This window comes from Aquarana catesbeiana, linkage group LG12 (assembly GCF_042186555.1).
Source record: "Aquarana catesbeiana isolate 2022-GZ linkage group LG12, ASM4218655v1, whole genome shotgun sequence".
Classification (NCBI taxonomy): Eukaryota; Metazoa; Chordata; class Amphibia; order Anura; family Ranidae; genus Aquarana; species Aquarana catesbeiana.
In genome coordinates, this window is record NC_133335.1 from 165,841,378 (window position 1) to 165,858,718 (window position 17,341).

Sequence of the window (17,341 nt, forward strand, 5' to 3'; positions counted from 1 at the left end):
TCGGTAAGTACTTCTCTGACAGGGACAAATATTATTATTTATGAGCAAATTAAATGATGAGCAAAATTGGTTGTTGAGAGAACTGACACTGGGGTATACATCGCAGACCTAAGCTCACAAGAGAATATTGCAAAGAACAATTAAATCTCCTGAAAAAAGGGGATAATGGTCTGGAGAAACCACTCTAACACCTCCATCCCTAAATGCAACAAGAAAAAGGAAAAGCAGCCCTGGGACTTTAAATGAGGTGGGAGAGATTGGGACACTTCCACAATAGGTGCAATAAAATGTTTTATTGATCACAGAATGCTGTGTAGAACACATGGGAACAGCAATAAATGTGCGTTACCCGACATAGTGGCCTAGTTCTAAGCATACGTAAAAAACAACTACAATTCATAGCACTTGATATATACATCCATAAAAAACACTGTACATAAGTGCACATACATGATATAAATTGGTAAAGTACATTTAAATCTCATGGCACCATTTTCCATGGCATTCAGGACCTGCCCACCACCAGGGGAACAGATGGAGAAGATGCATCAGTGATGTCATATAACCAGACTGAGGAGTCATTCAAAAATGTATACTAAAAATGTTTAACAATTACATTGGTGGGGTGTCTGTGGAAGGGAGGAGGACGGGTGGGTAAGTCACTCTAGCACCACCACCCATCTCCATACTCAGCCTACACAATTTGGGTACATTTTACCCATCCCTTGTTTCCATAGAAGGGTGAAGAATCAGGTTCTAACCCCGGGAAGATTTTCCAGCTTTCATCAATTAGGCAGAACAAAAGAAACATGTCTCTTTTTTTTGTTTTTTGTTATAAAAAAAAAATGTTTTATGGCTGAGATTTGCAGAAGCCATCTAAAATTCATTAGGTTAGCACCATCAGCTGCAGTGTTCCCTGGAGGAACAGAGTTCTCAGATTTCACTACAAATGTACTTCCAGCACAGTTTTGCATTTAAAATTTCTCTGACCAATGATACTGATATGGGGTAGTACACAAGCTCGTTGAATAAAAAAAATCTTGTTGGCTTTTTCCTGCTTCTTATAAATACAAAGTTACTTCTCAGTTGCAGACAGAGACCAGAGCAGAAGCCATGTGGTTGTTCTTCTTACTGAGTGCAGCAGGTAAGTGCTCCTAGATTATATTCTGTATCACTCTAAGGCTGTACCCCCTGCATCTGTAAATGGTTTTTCTCTGTTACAATTTAGGCAATAAGAAGGAAATATGGTCACACATGTCTAAGTTATCATTCTTAAATTGATGTTTTTTGATTTTAGTAATTTCTAGAAAGGTTCATGTAGAATGTTAATAAGCTTGTTGTTTCTGGACTTATGCCAAGCACCATAGGTAACCAACATTGATCTGCTCATATCAGTTATTTCTTTGTAATTCACAATTTTTATTAATTTTTCAAATTAAGAAGGAAAAAGGGTAACAAACTGGATATTACACAGGGCTAACAACAGACCAGTATATAGAAAAGACTTAATAAATGCAACAACACAATGGCATTGAAAAATGCTTACAGAGTAAGCTTAGAAAAAATGTGTTGAGTACCCTCAGTCAAGCCTAACCCTGAGAGGCATCCAGTAACAAGACATCTCACAGGGGTCCAACTCTCTTCAAAGATCTCTCAGAAGGGGTCCACAAACAAACAGAGAAAAAGGGATAGCAAATAAAGAAAGAAAGCAGAATAAGGTAGTATAAAGTCCTGCGCTCAACACTCCTAGGAGAAGAGAATGCTAAGTAGGTGGCTAGAAAGGAATAGAGGGACCTCATGGGGGTCCTCCCACACATATCAGTTCTTTCAAGCACACCATACATGTAATAATCTATCTACCAACCACTACTGTAATTCAGTGCATTGTTTAGGTGGCCCCTCCATTACATGTTTTTGGTAAGTCTAAAGGAAGTTGTACAGAAACTGTACCATTAAATTGTGAAATGTGTGGGCACTGGACAGCTTTGGGGAAATTGTGAATGGGTCTGAGGCTGTTTGAGTACTTAAAAAGACTTTGCTTTCTCCAGCTCACTGTAGCTGTGGCCTTGGGGATGCATCAGGAGTATGCAGATAGCTAGCCACATGCAAATTAAACTGTCATATTCCCATGGCAGCCTACAGAGGATACATGAAAACCCAAACTGTCTCTTGCCAGCACCAGGAGGACAAAAGTAGACACTTACCTTTTAAAGGCATTAAAGTTGAATTCACCCACCCCCCATGTTTTTCCCCCTCTTACTTGTATTGTGGGGTTAGCTTCAAACTACATGCTCACCCACACAATAACGTCAGCATTGTCACACTGTAATCTGCTGTTTGGCTTACATAACCTGGGTCCTAAGCCATCACCTTGGTCCTCTTCAGCTGGCTGCCTCTTCGAGATTCAGGCAACTAGCTCTCGTTAGTTTGCCCTTCAGGCACTCTAGTTCTCCTGGGAGATTATGTTCAACTCTCTGCTATTCCAAAACAACTGTAAAAAGTAGCTCCTTGCAAAGCAAACTTTTTTAAAATCCACCTCTCTGGAGAGTGCTGAGTCTTATCCCTTTTTTGCAGAGGTACAACCTAATCTTTAGTATTCAGCTGCAGACATATGCATCTGACACACCTGGAAGTGTCAAATGGCTGTTCTCCTGGTACATGCGACTACAGAACACATTAGTGAAATTATGGTCAGTAAAAGGAACCACAACTCAAGGTGGCGACCAAACTACTTACACACCTAGAAGTGTACCGTATGTTGAAGTATTAAACGACTTCTTTAAACCTTTATCAAACACAGTATATTTTACACGAAGAAGCAAAGCCTTGTACATCTACTAATATGGCTATTCACTACAAAGAGACACTGTAGAATAAGGCATACTACATCAATCCCATGGATAAGATCAGCTGCAGAAACCCTACTACCCTACCTATTCTCCATTTCTGTGAAGTGCGGATGTGGCATTCTGCCACCTTCTCATAAAAGGAACAGAAAACAAGGGGAAGGATCTGACTCCTCAGAATAAAGGGGGAAAAGCCGCTCACTGTAAAATACAAGTTGTTTATTGAAGGAAATCAATGTACAGACAAGTCCACTAGGCGCAACCAACCCTTAGGGATTTTATGGTGAGCGGCTCTGTCCCTGTTTCTTCTGAGGACTGAGGTGATGGATGGGGAGCAGTTCACAATCGTGGGGAGCCTGCTACTCATGCCAGGTGACTTGAGAGGATGGTGAAGCCTGCAGTGGAACATTACTCTCTTTACATATTCTTGGGGAAGGATCTTTGTTAGGAACATTTCCCTTCACTTTCTGTTCTGGTGACAACAGTTGTAAGAAGTTATGAGGGGAAATCACTCTATCAAAGCACATGATACCAGGAAAAGCCTAACAAAGCTTCCCTGGACATACATTTGAAAACACAACTCAAAATCCTTGCATTGTTAAACACAGGACTGATAGCAGGCCACAATGGAGGATTCCTACCACGGAACAACGTAGGCATACAATGTAAGATCGCTGAACTCCATTACTGTGTGAAGACTTGCTCAGAAAACATATGAATGGACCAATTTTGGTACTGTGCAATCTCACATATGTATATATTTGACCAATAATAGTTTAAGTGTGTAGAAACTCTGTTGTAGAAACTCTGAATCTATTTTTTTTCAGTATGTTAGGCATCATAGCTCACTGTATTTTTTTTTCGTAAGTAAATTTTCTTGTGAATCTGTTGTAAATTTTCTTACCAGGAGAGTAACAGCACCTGTTTTAAGCTGACAACGCTAAGCCGCTATCTCACAATTGACAGCAGTGTTATCGCCTTGTTGCGTGCACTCCATCAGTTTGCTGTTGGGCTGCCCAGCATTGGTTTATCAGATAGCCAAGCAAACCCAAAAGCCAATGTAAAAAACACCCACAGCAAGCTGACAACACTGCTGCCATTTATTTGCAGGACATAAACTCATATATTCTTACTCTCCCTTGATTTGTAGACTTCCTTGTGGGGGTCATGCTAAGCAAGACCTGTAAAGACTATGATGTGGTTGACCATCTGAATATCACTCAACGTGGACCCTTACTGTCAATGACCATGCCAAAAAAAGATTGGAGTAAACCACTGACCGTTTCTGTTGATTCAACATTCATTTCAATTCATTCTGTGGTGAGAACTAACTTGCTTCTGTCCATCAACCTGATATGTCATGTTTGACTCTCTGTGATTCTATGGGCCAACTCTCTGGGGACCATGTCTGATATGCTTAAAGCAGTATTAAATCCAAAAGCAAACATTTATTGCATTGCAGCTTGCCAATTCTTAAATATGATGGCTGTATTGGTTTCCATTTTTTAGGCTTTCTTTATTTTATTTTCATCTGGTGATCCAGCCAGTAGGTCTGTTGGTTGACACAGCACAAACGCTCCAGCAGAATGTATCAGTATACATGGAAGAGACAAATCACTTAACACTGGCAGGGGTGTATAAAATGATTAGCTTTATTTATTCATGTAAAACCTATTTCCCTAAAGCAAAAAAAACTGCTGGCTGTAACCATTCCGCCCAACTTTTTGAGATGGGAATGAGGGACACCTATTAGCAAAAGTATGTAGGCATAGGACACGCCCCCTGCCACGCCCCCTTAAAGGCGATTTATAAAAAAAAAATAGTTATACCAACAAGTGCTTTTTTTACCACTACTATTCCTTTATACTGGCTTTTGAAATTTACAAATGCAGTCATTTGGATCCTGGATGAAAGGTTTAGCACTGTAAAACACTTTTTGAAAGATAAAAAGTGCACTTTATATACAACCTTATAGATGAGACCAAAATGAGAGACAAAAGAGGAGGAAAGAGGGACAGAGGGACTTTGTTCCAAATCAGGGACAGTCCCTCTAAATCAGGGAGTTGGCTTTAGCTTGTTAGTAGTTCTAAATTTGCTAATACATACAACACTACCTTCCCCCAGACTAACAATGCTGCTGTCTGCTGTGCCTCTTATGCTCATTCCTCCAGAGCTGCGTCTCACCAGTACAGGAGGTGTGTTACTGGCCAGATCCCCAGGTGAAAACAGAGAGAAAAAAGCCAAGGAAAACTGATGCAGCCACCATCGAATGATTGGTAAACTGCAATATAATACATTTTTGGTTGTGGGTTTAATACCACTTAAAAATCCTTTTCTTTAGAAGTTTCTTGCAGCCATGTCTTTCCTCGGCCCTCCTCAATTGCTCAGGCTTGGGAACAGCAGGCAGAATTTTATGACACATGTTCATAGCCAATTTGTACACACATATACGAGCAAATTTAGGCTATTTTTTTCATGCTTTTTGCAGAAACGCAAGACGTTTTTTAAGATAGGTTCCTATGGAAAATGTTCACATCAATGCATTTTGGTGCATCTGCATTTTTAGAAAGGGTCAGGGACTTTTTTAAATGCAAAAACGCTTTTTTGCTTTTCTGGTTCAACAGACTTCAATGGAGATGCTGCAGAAAAGCATGTAGTGCGTTTTTAGTGTGTTATTTAATCTGCCTAACAACAAATTGGCCAATTAAAAAGAAAAAAGCATAAAAAGCACATAACGCATCAAAAATGCATCAAAAACGTGTGTCCGAAAACACAGAAACCCCAACAAAAAGCACTGCAGAAACACTCAAAAGCAACATACATAGGTGTGAATGGAGCCTTAGACAGGAGCCACTTAATCAGTGGCAGCCACTCCATTAGGGATGCAGGGGCGCCGCCCCCCTAATCTATGCGCTTGGCCCCTGATCTACATGCAGGGCGCTGGACACATGGATTTTTTTTTTAAGCACATGATTAGAGCCGGAGGATCTAATTGGCTTCATAAAAGGGCGGGCTCGGGGTTCAGAGCACTGCGCCCTGAACCCACCCAGTTGTTTGACATTAGCAAATTAATATTCACTAATGTCTTCCTGCTTCACCTCCCCAGCCATTCAGGTTGGTCCAATCCGGTCTCAGGTCCCACTTCCTGTTCGTCCAGGAGGAGTAGCAACAGCCCGGCACTTCTCATGACAAGCTGGAGTGAGAAGTAGCCTAAGGTAAGGCCACTGATCGTCACCTTCCTGTCCCCATCTCCCGCAGCGGGGGTGGGCAGTCGTGGTAGTGCGAGTGAAGGGGGCAGGTTTGTTTGCCACCCCCCCAAAATATTTTTTTTAAAAAGGGGGCAAGGTATGGGACTTTGAATGAAGCACATATATAAATGTGCCTCCATCCCTATTCAAGTTATATAAGAGGGGGGAATTTGGGACTTTAAATGAGGCAATTTGACTTGATACATGTAATTTGATAAAAGTTTAATGGTGTGTTGGCATAATGGATGGATATACATAACATGGACATAGAAAACATACACAGGTAATTTCATATATATATACACTGTATAGCATAGAACATCATATTAACATCCATATACATACACACATGGATTAGGCAGCACAGTCAACTTTGCAGTACACAACAGTGTGGGATACAGATTGATACCAGATGTGTAGAGGTATGAAAATTGATGAAATTAGTTGGAATAACATGGTTATATATGGATGGGGTCCTTGAAAAGCATGTAACTACATCCCAAATCCCCAACGCGTTTTGTGCATTAAAACACTTCTTCAGGGTTGGATGCTAAAAAATATCTGCAAGAAACAGAATATGAGTATATCTAGTATTAAAACTAAATTTTATAAGAAGAAACAGGGTTACCAACCCTATGTTCTTACATACAACCAAAGGAAAAAGATACATATAGCTGTGGGAAGGGGGGATCACCAGGACTTGAAACTTTGTCTGTCCCGGGAGCTGAGGTAAGGAAGAGCCCCACGGCAGTGGGATGCAGGCACAACATCCCCACACAAAGAAGTACCCATCTTCATACAGTGATAAGGCGTGATGGCCAAAGGTAAATAGAAGGGTAGGCAGAAGGGTATGTATTGGATAAATAGAATATCCATGAGAGGTTATATTTGATGAAATAGGAGTGAATAGAAACTAAATACAAGGTGATAGGTTAAAAAAAAACATGTGCAACCAGGGTTGAGGTTATAGACCACAACCTGTGTGGGGAGTGGGAGTGATGAGTGACCATAAGTGGAGACACCTTGAATAGCCCAAACCTCAAACAGGCAATAGAGAAAGATAGAGTGTTGGAGAACGCAATATATTAGACTCCCGAAATGGTTACCTTAAGTGTCTACTGGTGAACAGATTCTCCTGCAAGATACAGTGTCAATAGATGTTCAGTTGAAAAGACTGACGGGGAGGTGCCTTATATGCGTCCCACCCGCCAATGGGCCCATACCAGCATCACGCTAGCACGGTAGTTGCGAGAAGGGACCACAGAACGGGCGGTAACTACCGCCCGCAGCCGCCGCCAAACATTCCCCACTACGTCGGCTAAGAAGGAAAATACTGCCACTGCACTTAACCAAGTAACATGTCTTTGGAGTGCTGAACAAAACTCACACCAGCACGGGCAGAACATGCAACCTACAGCTGGTATCCTCTACTCCAAAGATCAAACTTCTGCTGACACCCCCCTCCCTGTACTGGCATTCACTGGAAAAACTAGTGTACTGATGTTTTATTCTCCCCCATCTATCTGAGCGCCTTATGCAACTTTTTAAAAAAGGGGAAAAAAGGTATTCATAATGTTTTTTATATGTATACACAAATGTTTAGCCTTTTGTATTTTAAACTGAATGGGTTGTTTTACAAGGTGAGGATTCACATATACTTTAATCCACTATGCTACTCCCATAATCATATACAAAATAGTATACAATTTAGGAAATGTACAAAATACACTCACTGTACAGTTCACAGTGATATGCATGTCATGAATATGAAAGATACAATTATATATCCACACTGGAAAACAGTAACAATATTTTATAATATGCACAATGCCTAAAGCAGAGGAGATAGGCCGATTATTTGTTTAAAAAAAAATAACATTTTGGAAAGCTATCATCAGACCAGATATTAAAATAATGCATTTTTTATTTTAAATTACTTTTCCAGACTTATTCAAATATAGTGAAATTGTCATTTTCCATAGGGGCCCAGTCACTCGACATTTCTTTGCTGTGTATTAACATGTATTATGTAAGGCATTTATGTGTGCTATGTTTAGGTGGTCCAGTCATTTGAATAGGCTGCCAATGCACCAAAACAGACCAGAACAGATAATCACACTTTTTCCAACGGAGTACACCACAACACAACACCCAGTAGTGCAATTATAGTGTTCTCCCATGCATTGCGATATGTAAGTGTGTTAATGTGAGTTTTATTGCAAGGCTAAGTAAGACTGATAGGTGTGAATGAGCCCTAAACTATTCTGACGTTTAAAATATTATAAATTTTTATTAAAAATTATTAATGCAAAAAAGGCTTCACATTACACTGGCAATATTTTTATTACAATTTTTAATACAATTTTGCATAATCATTTGTAATTGACATTTCCCCATTTCCAGCTATTGGAACACTTAGTGGATAAGTGCAGTTGATTACCCTTCTCATTATTGTCTCATTTCCCTAGGTTGAAAAGACACAGACTATGACAACGTACTTCTGGCTATCTGTGGTAAGAGTCATTCCAGCTGTCCTATTAGTGTTGTTCTTAGTATTAGGAAACATCTTCCACTATTATGTACATTTCTGTCCCCAGGTTTGGAAAAATGATTTTATATATTGGAACCCGGATGATTTTTGCAATATAAGCCATATTACACTGCCGTTGTCCTACTTCTGGATGCCAGACCTCTATTTTCACGAACAGTAAGACATTAAGACATTATGGGCTCATTTAGTTAATTGAATGTGGCTTTTAGGCCTGGATTTATGGAGAACCATATAGTTTGTTGTCTGAAATTTCATTGCTGTCCCTACTGGGGAGATTTCCCTTTATTATAATATAGGAGGTGGAAGGTCTTGATACATCAATAAAGGCACCATCCCCACATAAACAGACTGAAGAGAAAATGGGGATTTTTTTATGTGCCAGTAAAAGTCACATACATAAGATAAAATGCAAAGTTTATTTTAACATAAAAACAGAAAAGATTAAAAGGCTTATCCGACACAACACATTTCTTAATCATGTATAAATAATGCTGCAGATAGGCAGTGGATCGACACGTTTCCCCTGTAAGCTGCTTCTTCAGGATCCACTTGGTCGTAGTGTCCTAGGATATGAAAACTAGGTACCCAAATAGGAATCTCCAAACTAATACTGCAGCAAAACAACGTGAATAAAAAAAAAGAAAAAAAGAACACTCCTATGGCTACATCCGTATTGGTGGATTGTAACTCAAAAAAAAGGAAGAAAAATGGCAAATGGCGGTCCTAGGTCGGACTTTAGAGGCACTTTGGACGCAAAAGAAGTAAAAAATATATTTACTGATAACAATTCAGAGCAAAAAAAGGGAGAATTAAAAAGATATATTACACATTAAACATGAGTACATGGTGCAGAGAAAATGTGTGCACCGTATGGACAACAGTGAGCCCCTGTGTGTCATTGCTTCATCGGGACACACTCGGGGGTTGTTGGAAAAAACAGGTCTCCCTATCTAAGATAAAACACATAGGTAAGACTATGTATAAAAATAACATATGTATAAAAACACGAATCATTGTCATATCCAGGTAACATGCATAGCACACATATAGCTACCTTGTCAAAGTCCGCAGAAGATAATCTTTCCACTGGGCATCAAACATCACCATATATTGGTAAAGGAATATAATATTCTGATATTTGTGATCAAAGGTAAGCTGGAATGATTTACAAAATAATGTACATTACCATCACAACAAAAGCATGTTCCATATTTAGATAAAAAGTGGAAACAATATAGATATACTTGCAAAACTAATATTGCAGCAAAACAATCTCTCTCAAAGAGGGGAAATATCACCAAGAAGGAGGATCCTAGAGACTACCTTCCTTCCATGTTTTCTTGACATGTGAGCGGTGAGATTGCAACTGCCAGTTTTTGGGGACACTATAGTGAGACAATATATTCCCTGGATTCTATTGGAAAAACCTGGTTTGTGGGGCCATCCATCTAACCAGTATATTTAATGTGGGGTTTTCAGGACTTTAAGTATCTTCATCTGGCATCATTTCTAAACATACTAGATATACCTAGCCGCCTTCTTGGGGATAATTCCCCTCTTTGTGAGAGGTTATTTTGCTGCAATATTAATGATCTTTGGAGACTCCTATTTGGGTACCTAGTTTTCATATCCTAAGACACTACAAGCAAGTGGATCCTGAGGAAGCAGCTTACAGGCGAAACGCGCCGATCCACTGCAGCAATATTTATACATGATTAAGAAATGTGTTGTGTCTTTTATGCCTTTTAATCTTTTCTGTTTTTAATAAAATATCTCCATTTAAGTGTGAGTGTGTCATGATCAGGGGTCAGGCTTGAAGAGCAGTTGCTATAGCAGTAGCGGGACTACCACCGACCAGCAGGATAGGCACACAGGCAGTGACCCTGATGGATGACATGGGCTCACCTGAGGTGCGGAGTCTAAGCATTAACCAGTTTTTCCCAGAGCTCCTGATGGTGGAGATTAATTCTGCTGCGTTTTAGTACCAGGTCGCTGTCCTTAGAATCTCCCCACCAGGAGGTGAGCAAGCTGGGGTCCAGAAGCGGATAAGCAGGTAAGGATCAAACAGAAGGGTAGTCAGTAAAATAAACCAAAGGTCAATGATGAGTAGTTGAAGGTTTGGATTAGGCAGAAACATAGTCAAGGAACAAGCCAAGGGTCTATAATGAGAGGCAGCAAAATATGGACGGCAGCAAGGAAGACGAGAGCGAGATACTGGCTGAAGCGAACACAATAATCTGGCAAACAGGACATGTAGAAACATTGCTTAAATCAGGAGGTTCATGGGAGGAGCAAAGACTTCAAGGTTCAGCAAAAGTCAAGGTACAAGGCAGGGTTGTCTAATGGATCAGACAGAACACTGTCCAGCATCTCAGGTAGCTCAGCAAGAAGAGTCATCACCAGACACAGCAGAGGTCCCAGGTTCAAGTTCAGGCCCTAACAGAGTGACTGGAAATTATTCTCCTGAGAGATTTCCCTTTACTTCTTGTCCTAGTGACACCTAGTCATAATCTGATGTTAGGGGGTGCCACCAGGAGAGGAACTGAAGGGAAATCTCCCCAGTGGGGACGTAGGCAGCAAGAAATCCTGACAGATGTTTTAACCCTTCTCCACTCTATGTACAGTATAGCAAGAGATGGGGATTCTGTTGCTCTTTGCCTTTTTCTTGTAGAGATTTCACTTAACTTCCTGTCCCAGTGGCAAAGACATTTCTCCAACGAAGAGACATAAGCAATATAAGATTATGAGCCTACTCGGTTATCCAAAAAAAAAAAAAAAAAAAACAGGCTGCATTTGGGCTTTAAAGTGGAACTCCAGCCTAATCCACAAGTGAGACACACCACCGGAGATTAAAATAAAGATTATCTTGCAGTCATATGGCAGTCAGTAGCAAACAGAGTGATGAGTGGTGTGGCTCATCTAGGGAAACCAATTACAGGCAATTTCTGTCCATGCACTTGATATAATGCTAATTCTGCAACTGCAGTGAAATCAAGTCTATCATTCATTTGTAATAAAGCTTGTCTGCACAGTTATATAGCTTTTTAAAGTGTATATAAAGCTCAAAACTAAAAGCGTATACATAGCTGGCCTTGGGCCATTAAAAAGGCAATGTCACCATGGCTTGGCAGCACTGGCACTAAAATCACCAGTGCTGGTAATCATGGGTGTGGTGGAATCGATCCCTCAGTCAGGTGACAGTGCTTGGGTCTAGAGATTGGCTGCTAGATTTTACCACTGTCATGGGAAAAAGTCTAGAAAGGCACCCCTGGGTGCTGCACAGCTTCTTGACAAAACGTTATCCAGCCAGTCCATGCTTGCAGACCATAGGAACGAAAGGGAAATCTACTGCGCATACACAGATCTGCCAGGACACTTTCTGTGAAGAGGTTCCCGTGCCTCACAGCAAAAATTGTGTTGCATTGCCTTCTCACTGCCTGCGTTAACCCCTTGATCCCCACACTAGCATTGCATGCATGCATTGCACGTGGTTGTCATGTGTACACTCCCAGCCGATTCCTCTGCAGCTAGAAGTTTTACTGCCCCCCACCTCAAGTGTGAACAAGCCCTGAAGTTAAATTGCAAGGTAATGAATGAAGAAGCACATCTTGTGTTCCCTTGGGTAGTACTGTCCAACTGTCGTGGAAGCAATACAAATAAAATCACCATTGGGGTTCTCTACAGCTACAGCTGAATGTAACATTTGATATTTAGATCCATTCAATGGCACATACAGCAAATGCAGAAATACTGTATGTAATACCATTAGGTTCAGTACATTCTTTCAGACCCGTGCCAGGGTGTTCTTCCTTTTTCTTTGGCAGAGTTATTGAAGACACATCTCCATGGATAATATATGTCAATATAACATCAGATGGCATGATCAAAGCAGCCAAACCCATGCATTTAACAAGCACATGCATTTTGAATATCCATTATTTCCCATTTGATGTTCAGAAATGTTCTGCGTCCCTTACAAGCTTCATGCACCCTGGTGAGTTTTTGTTATATAAATTGAATATACAGTATATACGTGTGTGTATATATATAAATATATATATATATATATATATATATATATATATATATATATATATATATATATATATACAGTGGGGATGGAAAGTATTCAGACCCCCTTAAATTTTTCACTCTTTGTTTTATTGCAGCCATTTGCTAAAATCATTTAAGTTCATTTTTTCCTCATTAATGTACACACAGCACCCCATATTGACAGAAAAAGACAGAATTGTTGACATTTTTGCAGATTTATTAAAAAAGAAAAACTGAAATACCACATGGTCCTAAGTATTCAGACCCTTTGCTGTGACACTCATATATTTAACTCAGGTGCTGTCCATTTCTTCTGATCATCCTTGAGATGGTTCTACACCTTCATTTGAGTCCAGCTGTGTTTGATTATACTGATTGGACTTGATTAGGAAAGCCACACACCTGTTTATATAAGACCTTACAGCTCACAGTGCATGTCAGAGCAAATGAGAATCATGAGGTCAAAGGAACTGCCTGAAGAGCTCAGAGACAGAAGTGTGGCAAGGCACAGATCTGGCCAAGGTTACAAAAACATTTCTGCTGCACTTAAGGTTCCTAAGAGCATAGTGGCCTCCATACTCCTTAAATGGAAGACGTTTGGGATAACCAGAACCCTTCCTAGAGCTGGCCTTCCAGCCAAACTGAGGTATCGGGGGAGAGAAGCCTTGGTGAGAGAGGCAAAGAAGAACCCAATGATCACTGTGGCTGAGCTCCAGAGATGCAGTCGGGAGATGGGAGAAAGTTGTAGAAAGTCAACCATCACTGCAGCCCTCCACCAGTCGGGGCTTTATGGCAGAGTGGCCCGACGGAAGCCTCTCCTCAGTTCAAGATACATGAAAGCCTGCATGGAGTTTGCTAAAAAACACCTGAAGGACTCCAAGATGGTGAGAAATAAGATTCTCTGGACGGATGAGACCAAGATAGAACTTTTTGGCCTTAATTATAAGCGGTATGTGTAGAGAAAACCAGGCACTGCTCATCACCTGTCCAATACAATCCCAACAGTGAAGCTTGGTGGTGGCAGCATCATGCTGTTGGGGTGTTTTTCAGCTGCAGGGACAGGACGACTGGTTGCAATTGAGGGAAAGATGAATGCGGCCAAGTACAGGGATATCCTGGACGAAAATCTTCTCCAGAGTGCTCAGGACCTCAGACTGGGCCGAAGGTTTACCTTCCAACAAGACAATGACCCTAAGCACACAGCTAAAATAATGAACGAGTGGCTTCACAACAACTCCATGACTGTTCTTGAATGGTCCAGCCAGAGCCCTGACTTAAACCCAATTGAGCATCTCTGGAGAGACCTAAAATGGCTGTCCACCAACGTTTACCATCCAACTTGACAGAACTGGAGAGGATCTGCAAGGAGGAATGGCAGAGGATCCCCAAATCCAGGTGTGAAAAACTTGTTGCATCTTTCCCAAAAAGACTCATGGCTGTATTAGATCAAAAGGGTCCTTCTAAATACTGAGCAAAGGGTCTGAATACTTAGAACCATGTGATATTTCAGTTTTTCTTTTTTAATAAATCTGCAAAAATGTCAACAATTCTGTGTTTTTCTGTCTGTTTATATATATAAACAGTATATGTTTTATTTTTGTTTTTCATTGGCAATTATAACAGCTGATAAGAAGTAATGATAACACAGTTATATCCTTAAAGGGATTGTAAACCTCTGACATAAAATATGAACAAAGCACATCCTATTATACTGTGTACTTGCCTGAATCCAGAACACTGAGTGTAACTTCTGTCTGCTGCCTCCTTCCTCTGCTATCTTCATGAGTAACTCCTGACAAGCTTTCCTGACACCAAGAAAGAGGGGGCAGGGGAGAGAGCTCCAGCACACAGTCTGTGATTGACAGCTTCAGCATTGTTCTGTGTGCTGTGTAAATGGCATGGGGGGCTGTCCCTTCCCTCCAATCACCTCTCAGCTCCAGGGCCAGGTTAAGAACATCATTGGCCTGGTGTTGATGATTTTAGTGGGGCTTTTTATAAAAAAATAAAAATGCAAACAATTTTTTGTTATAACAAATTAAATTAAATAGAGAGAGGGAGGATGAGAGAGAGAGAGAAAGGGGTGAGAGAGGGGTGAGGGGTAAGGGAGGGAGGATAAGAGAGAGAGGGGGGATGAGAGAGAGAGAGGATGCGCAAAAGCATGTGTGGGAGTGACAGCAACGCAGCCCGGCCAAGGCAAGTGACCGAAGGCACAGAACCCGGAAGGAAGACCGGGTGAGGATGGAGGCGCCCGGGACCCACCGGATTGATCACAGCGCAGTGCTGGAGGTTTCAGTCTGACAGGTAAGTGTACCCTAATGTGCTAATATGCTGTGCATACTAGTACATTATGGCATAACCTACCTCAGGGCCTCTAAAAAGTAGAAATGTTAGTAAAGTTTACTACTGCTTTAATATCACAGGATCCCAGGAGCCTCTCATGGGGCCCCTTACTGACCCGGTGGCCCTCGGGCAGTGCCCAAGTGCATAGTTGCCAACATTTCAAAAATATTTTCAAGGACACTTTTTTTACCAGTGATATATTTAGAGTAGCTGATATTGCCTATGTTCCTCTATACATCACAGTAGTAATCACAAAATTAAATGAGTACTAATAATGGACAGAACAAATATGAAGACTGAGAAGATATCCTTTAGTTTTTCGTAATTTTTTTTTTTCCAACTCCAGATCTCCTGCCGAGTTAACCTTTTAGTAGCCTTACAGCACACATGGTAACAACCTATTCTGGTCTGCAAAGTGTGACCTTTCCAGACCTTTCCAGGTCACACCTCTACATGTTTCAGTAATGGTTTTAAATCCATTAACAAACTTGTATAAAAACAAAGCATATTTTGTAAACAAATACACATAGATACAATTGATTATAATTCACAATATACTATTTCACACTTCAATCTTTAAACTAATTAACTATATTAATTATTCTCTTAAAAGGATAAGTTCACCTTTACAAAAAGAATAATAAATGCACATATTTTTGCAGGTTAAAAAATGTGCATTTATTATTTAGTTACTGAACTGCATGAAGAATCAATTAACTACGAGAGCACTCATCAGCGCCCTCGCAGTTCATTGAGAACTACAAGCTGTCTGCTACAGCGGCTGGCAGTACTTGTAGTTCATTCATTCACAGGAAACTGTCAATGAAGGATGCAGCTGTGCGGGCAGAGCCCTGCACAGCCACACTGTTTTCAAAAAGTGACAGGGGGTGCTGGGAGAAGATCCTATCGATCGTGCTAGAATAGCTGCATCTTTGGCTACACTAGGCAAGAAATGATCCCGGAAGTGACATAATAATCGTTGCTTCCAGGGTCATTAGTTGTTGAAGGGATCAGGGAACAGATGTTCCCCAAGCACATGTAACTGGGCATGCTGTTTTCTGCAGTACGGGGCTCCCAAGTTGAATAGGAGAGCCTGGAAAACACCACAGTTGTCACCCCAGGGGAAGGGACACCATTTTGAGAGCCCTGTAAAAGTAATTGGGCAGCTGTACTGCCACTGTATGTAGGAATCTAGCCACCCTCTCTTGCTTGCTCCTGAGATGGACTACTGACTATGAGATTTGTAATGAGGATAGAGCAGTGCACATGACTGCAATTAACGACTTGACGACCGCCTCATGCCGTTATACGTTGGCAAAGTGGCACAGGTGTGCAAACAACATACCTGTACGTCGCTGTGTCATCTGCGGCTAGCGGGTGTGCGCACGCCCCCCGTGCGAGCGTGCCTGCGGGTCCTGCAGACTCAATGTCCGCCGGTGGCCCGCGATCGTGGTACGGAGAGGCAGAACGGGGAGATGCCTATGCAATGATATCTGTCATGTTCTAATGAGCCCATCCCCCCTACAGTTAGAACATGCTGAGGGAACATAGTTAACCCCTTGATCGCCCCCTAGTGTTTAACCTCTTCCCTGCCAGTGATATTTTCACAGTAATTAGTGAATTTTTTATTGCACTGATCACTGTATAAATGCCAATGGTCCCAAAATAGTGTCAAAACTGTCCGATCTGTCCGCCGCAATGTCGCAGTCACGATAAAAACCACCGCCATTACTAATAAAAAAAAATTATTAATAAAAATGCCATAAATCTATCCCCTATTTTGTAGACGGGATAACTTTTACGCAAACCAATCAATATACGCTTATTGCAATTTTTTTTTTACCAAAAATATGTAGAAGAATACATATTGGTCTAAAAATTTTTTGTATATATTTTTTGGGGAAATTTATTATAGCAAAAAGTAAAAAATATTGCTTTGTTTCAAAATTGTCGCTCTTTTTTTGTTTATAGCGCAATAAATAAAAACCGAAAAAATAGAAAGCTCTATTTGTGGGAAAAAAAGTATGTCAATTTTGTTTGGGTACAACCTCGCACGACCGCGCAATTGTCAGTTAAAGGGGCGCAGTGCCGTATCGCAAAAAAGGGCTTGGTCAGGAAGGGGGTAAATCCTTCCGGGGCTGAAGTGGTTAATGTACACTGTTTGTTCCAAACAAATGGAAGTGAGGGATTAAAGGAGGGGTTCAAGAGCTCAAGGAAAAAGTTACAAGGAGGCATAAAAACACAGTAAGAAACTATTTAAAATGGCATTAAAAGGTCAGTAAATTGGTTGTAAAGACAGAAAG

The 17,341-nt window shown here is 40.8% G+C and overlaps 1 protein-coding gene across 1 annotated transcript in view; it reads left to right on the forward strand.

Annotated features, from left to right (window-relative positions):
- The first annotated feature begins 1,073 nt into the window (after positions 1 to 1,073).
- Positions 1,074 to 17,341, forward strand: part of LOC141114134 (5-hydroxytryptamine receptor 3A-like) — a 36,735-nt gene continuing 20,467 nt past the window's right edge. Inside the window, exons 1-5 of the mRNA XM_073607635.1 lie at positions 1,074 to 1,144; positions 3,997 to 4,166; positions 8,563 to 8,607; positions 8,692 to 8,801; positions 12,470 to 12,639. Of these exons, the coding sequence (XP_073463736.1) occupies positions 1,114 to 1,144; positions 3,997 to 4,166; positions 8,563 to 8,607; positions 8,692 to 8,801; positions 12,470 to 12,639 (526 nt within the window). The 5' untranslated portion in view covers positions 1,074 to 1,113. The remainder of the gene's footprint in view (positions 1,145 to 3,996; positions 4,167 to 8,562; positions 8,608 to 8,691; positions 8,802 to 12,469; positions 12,640 to 17,341) is intronic.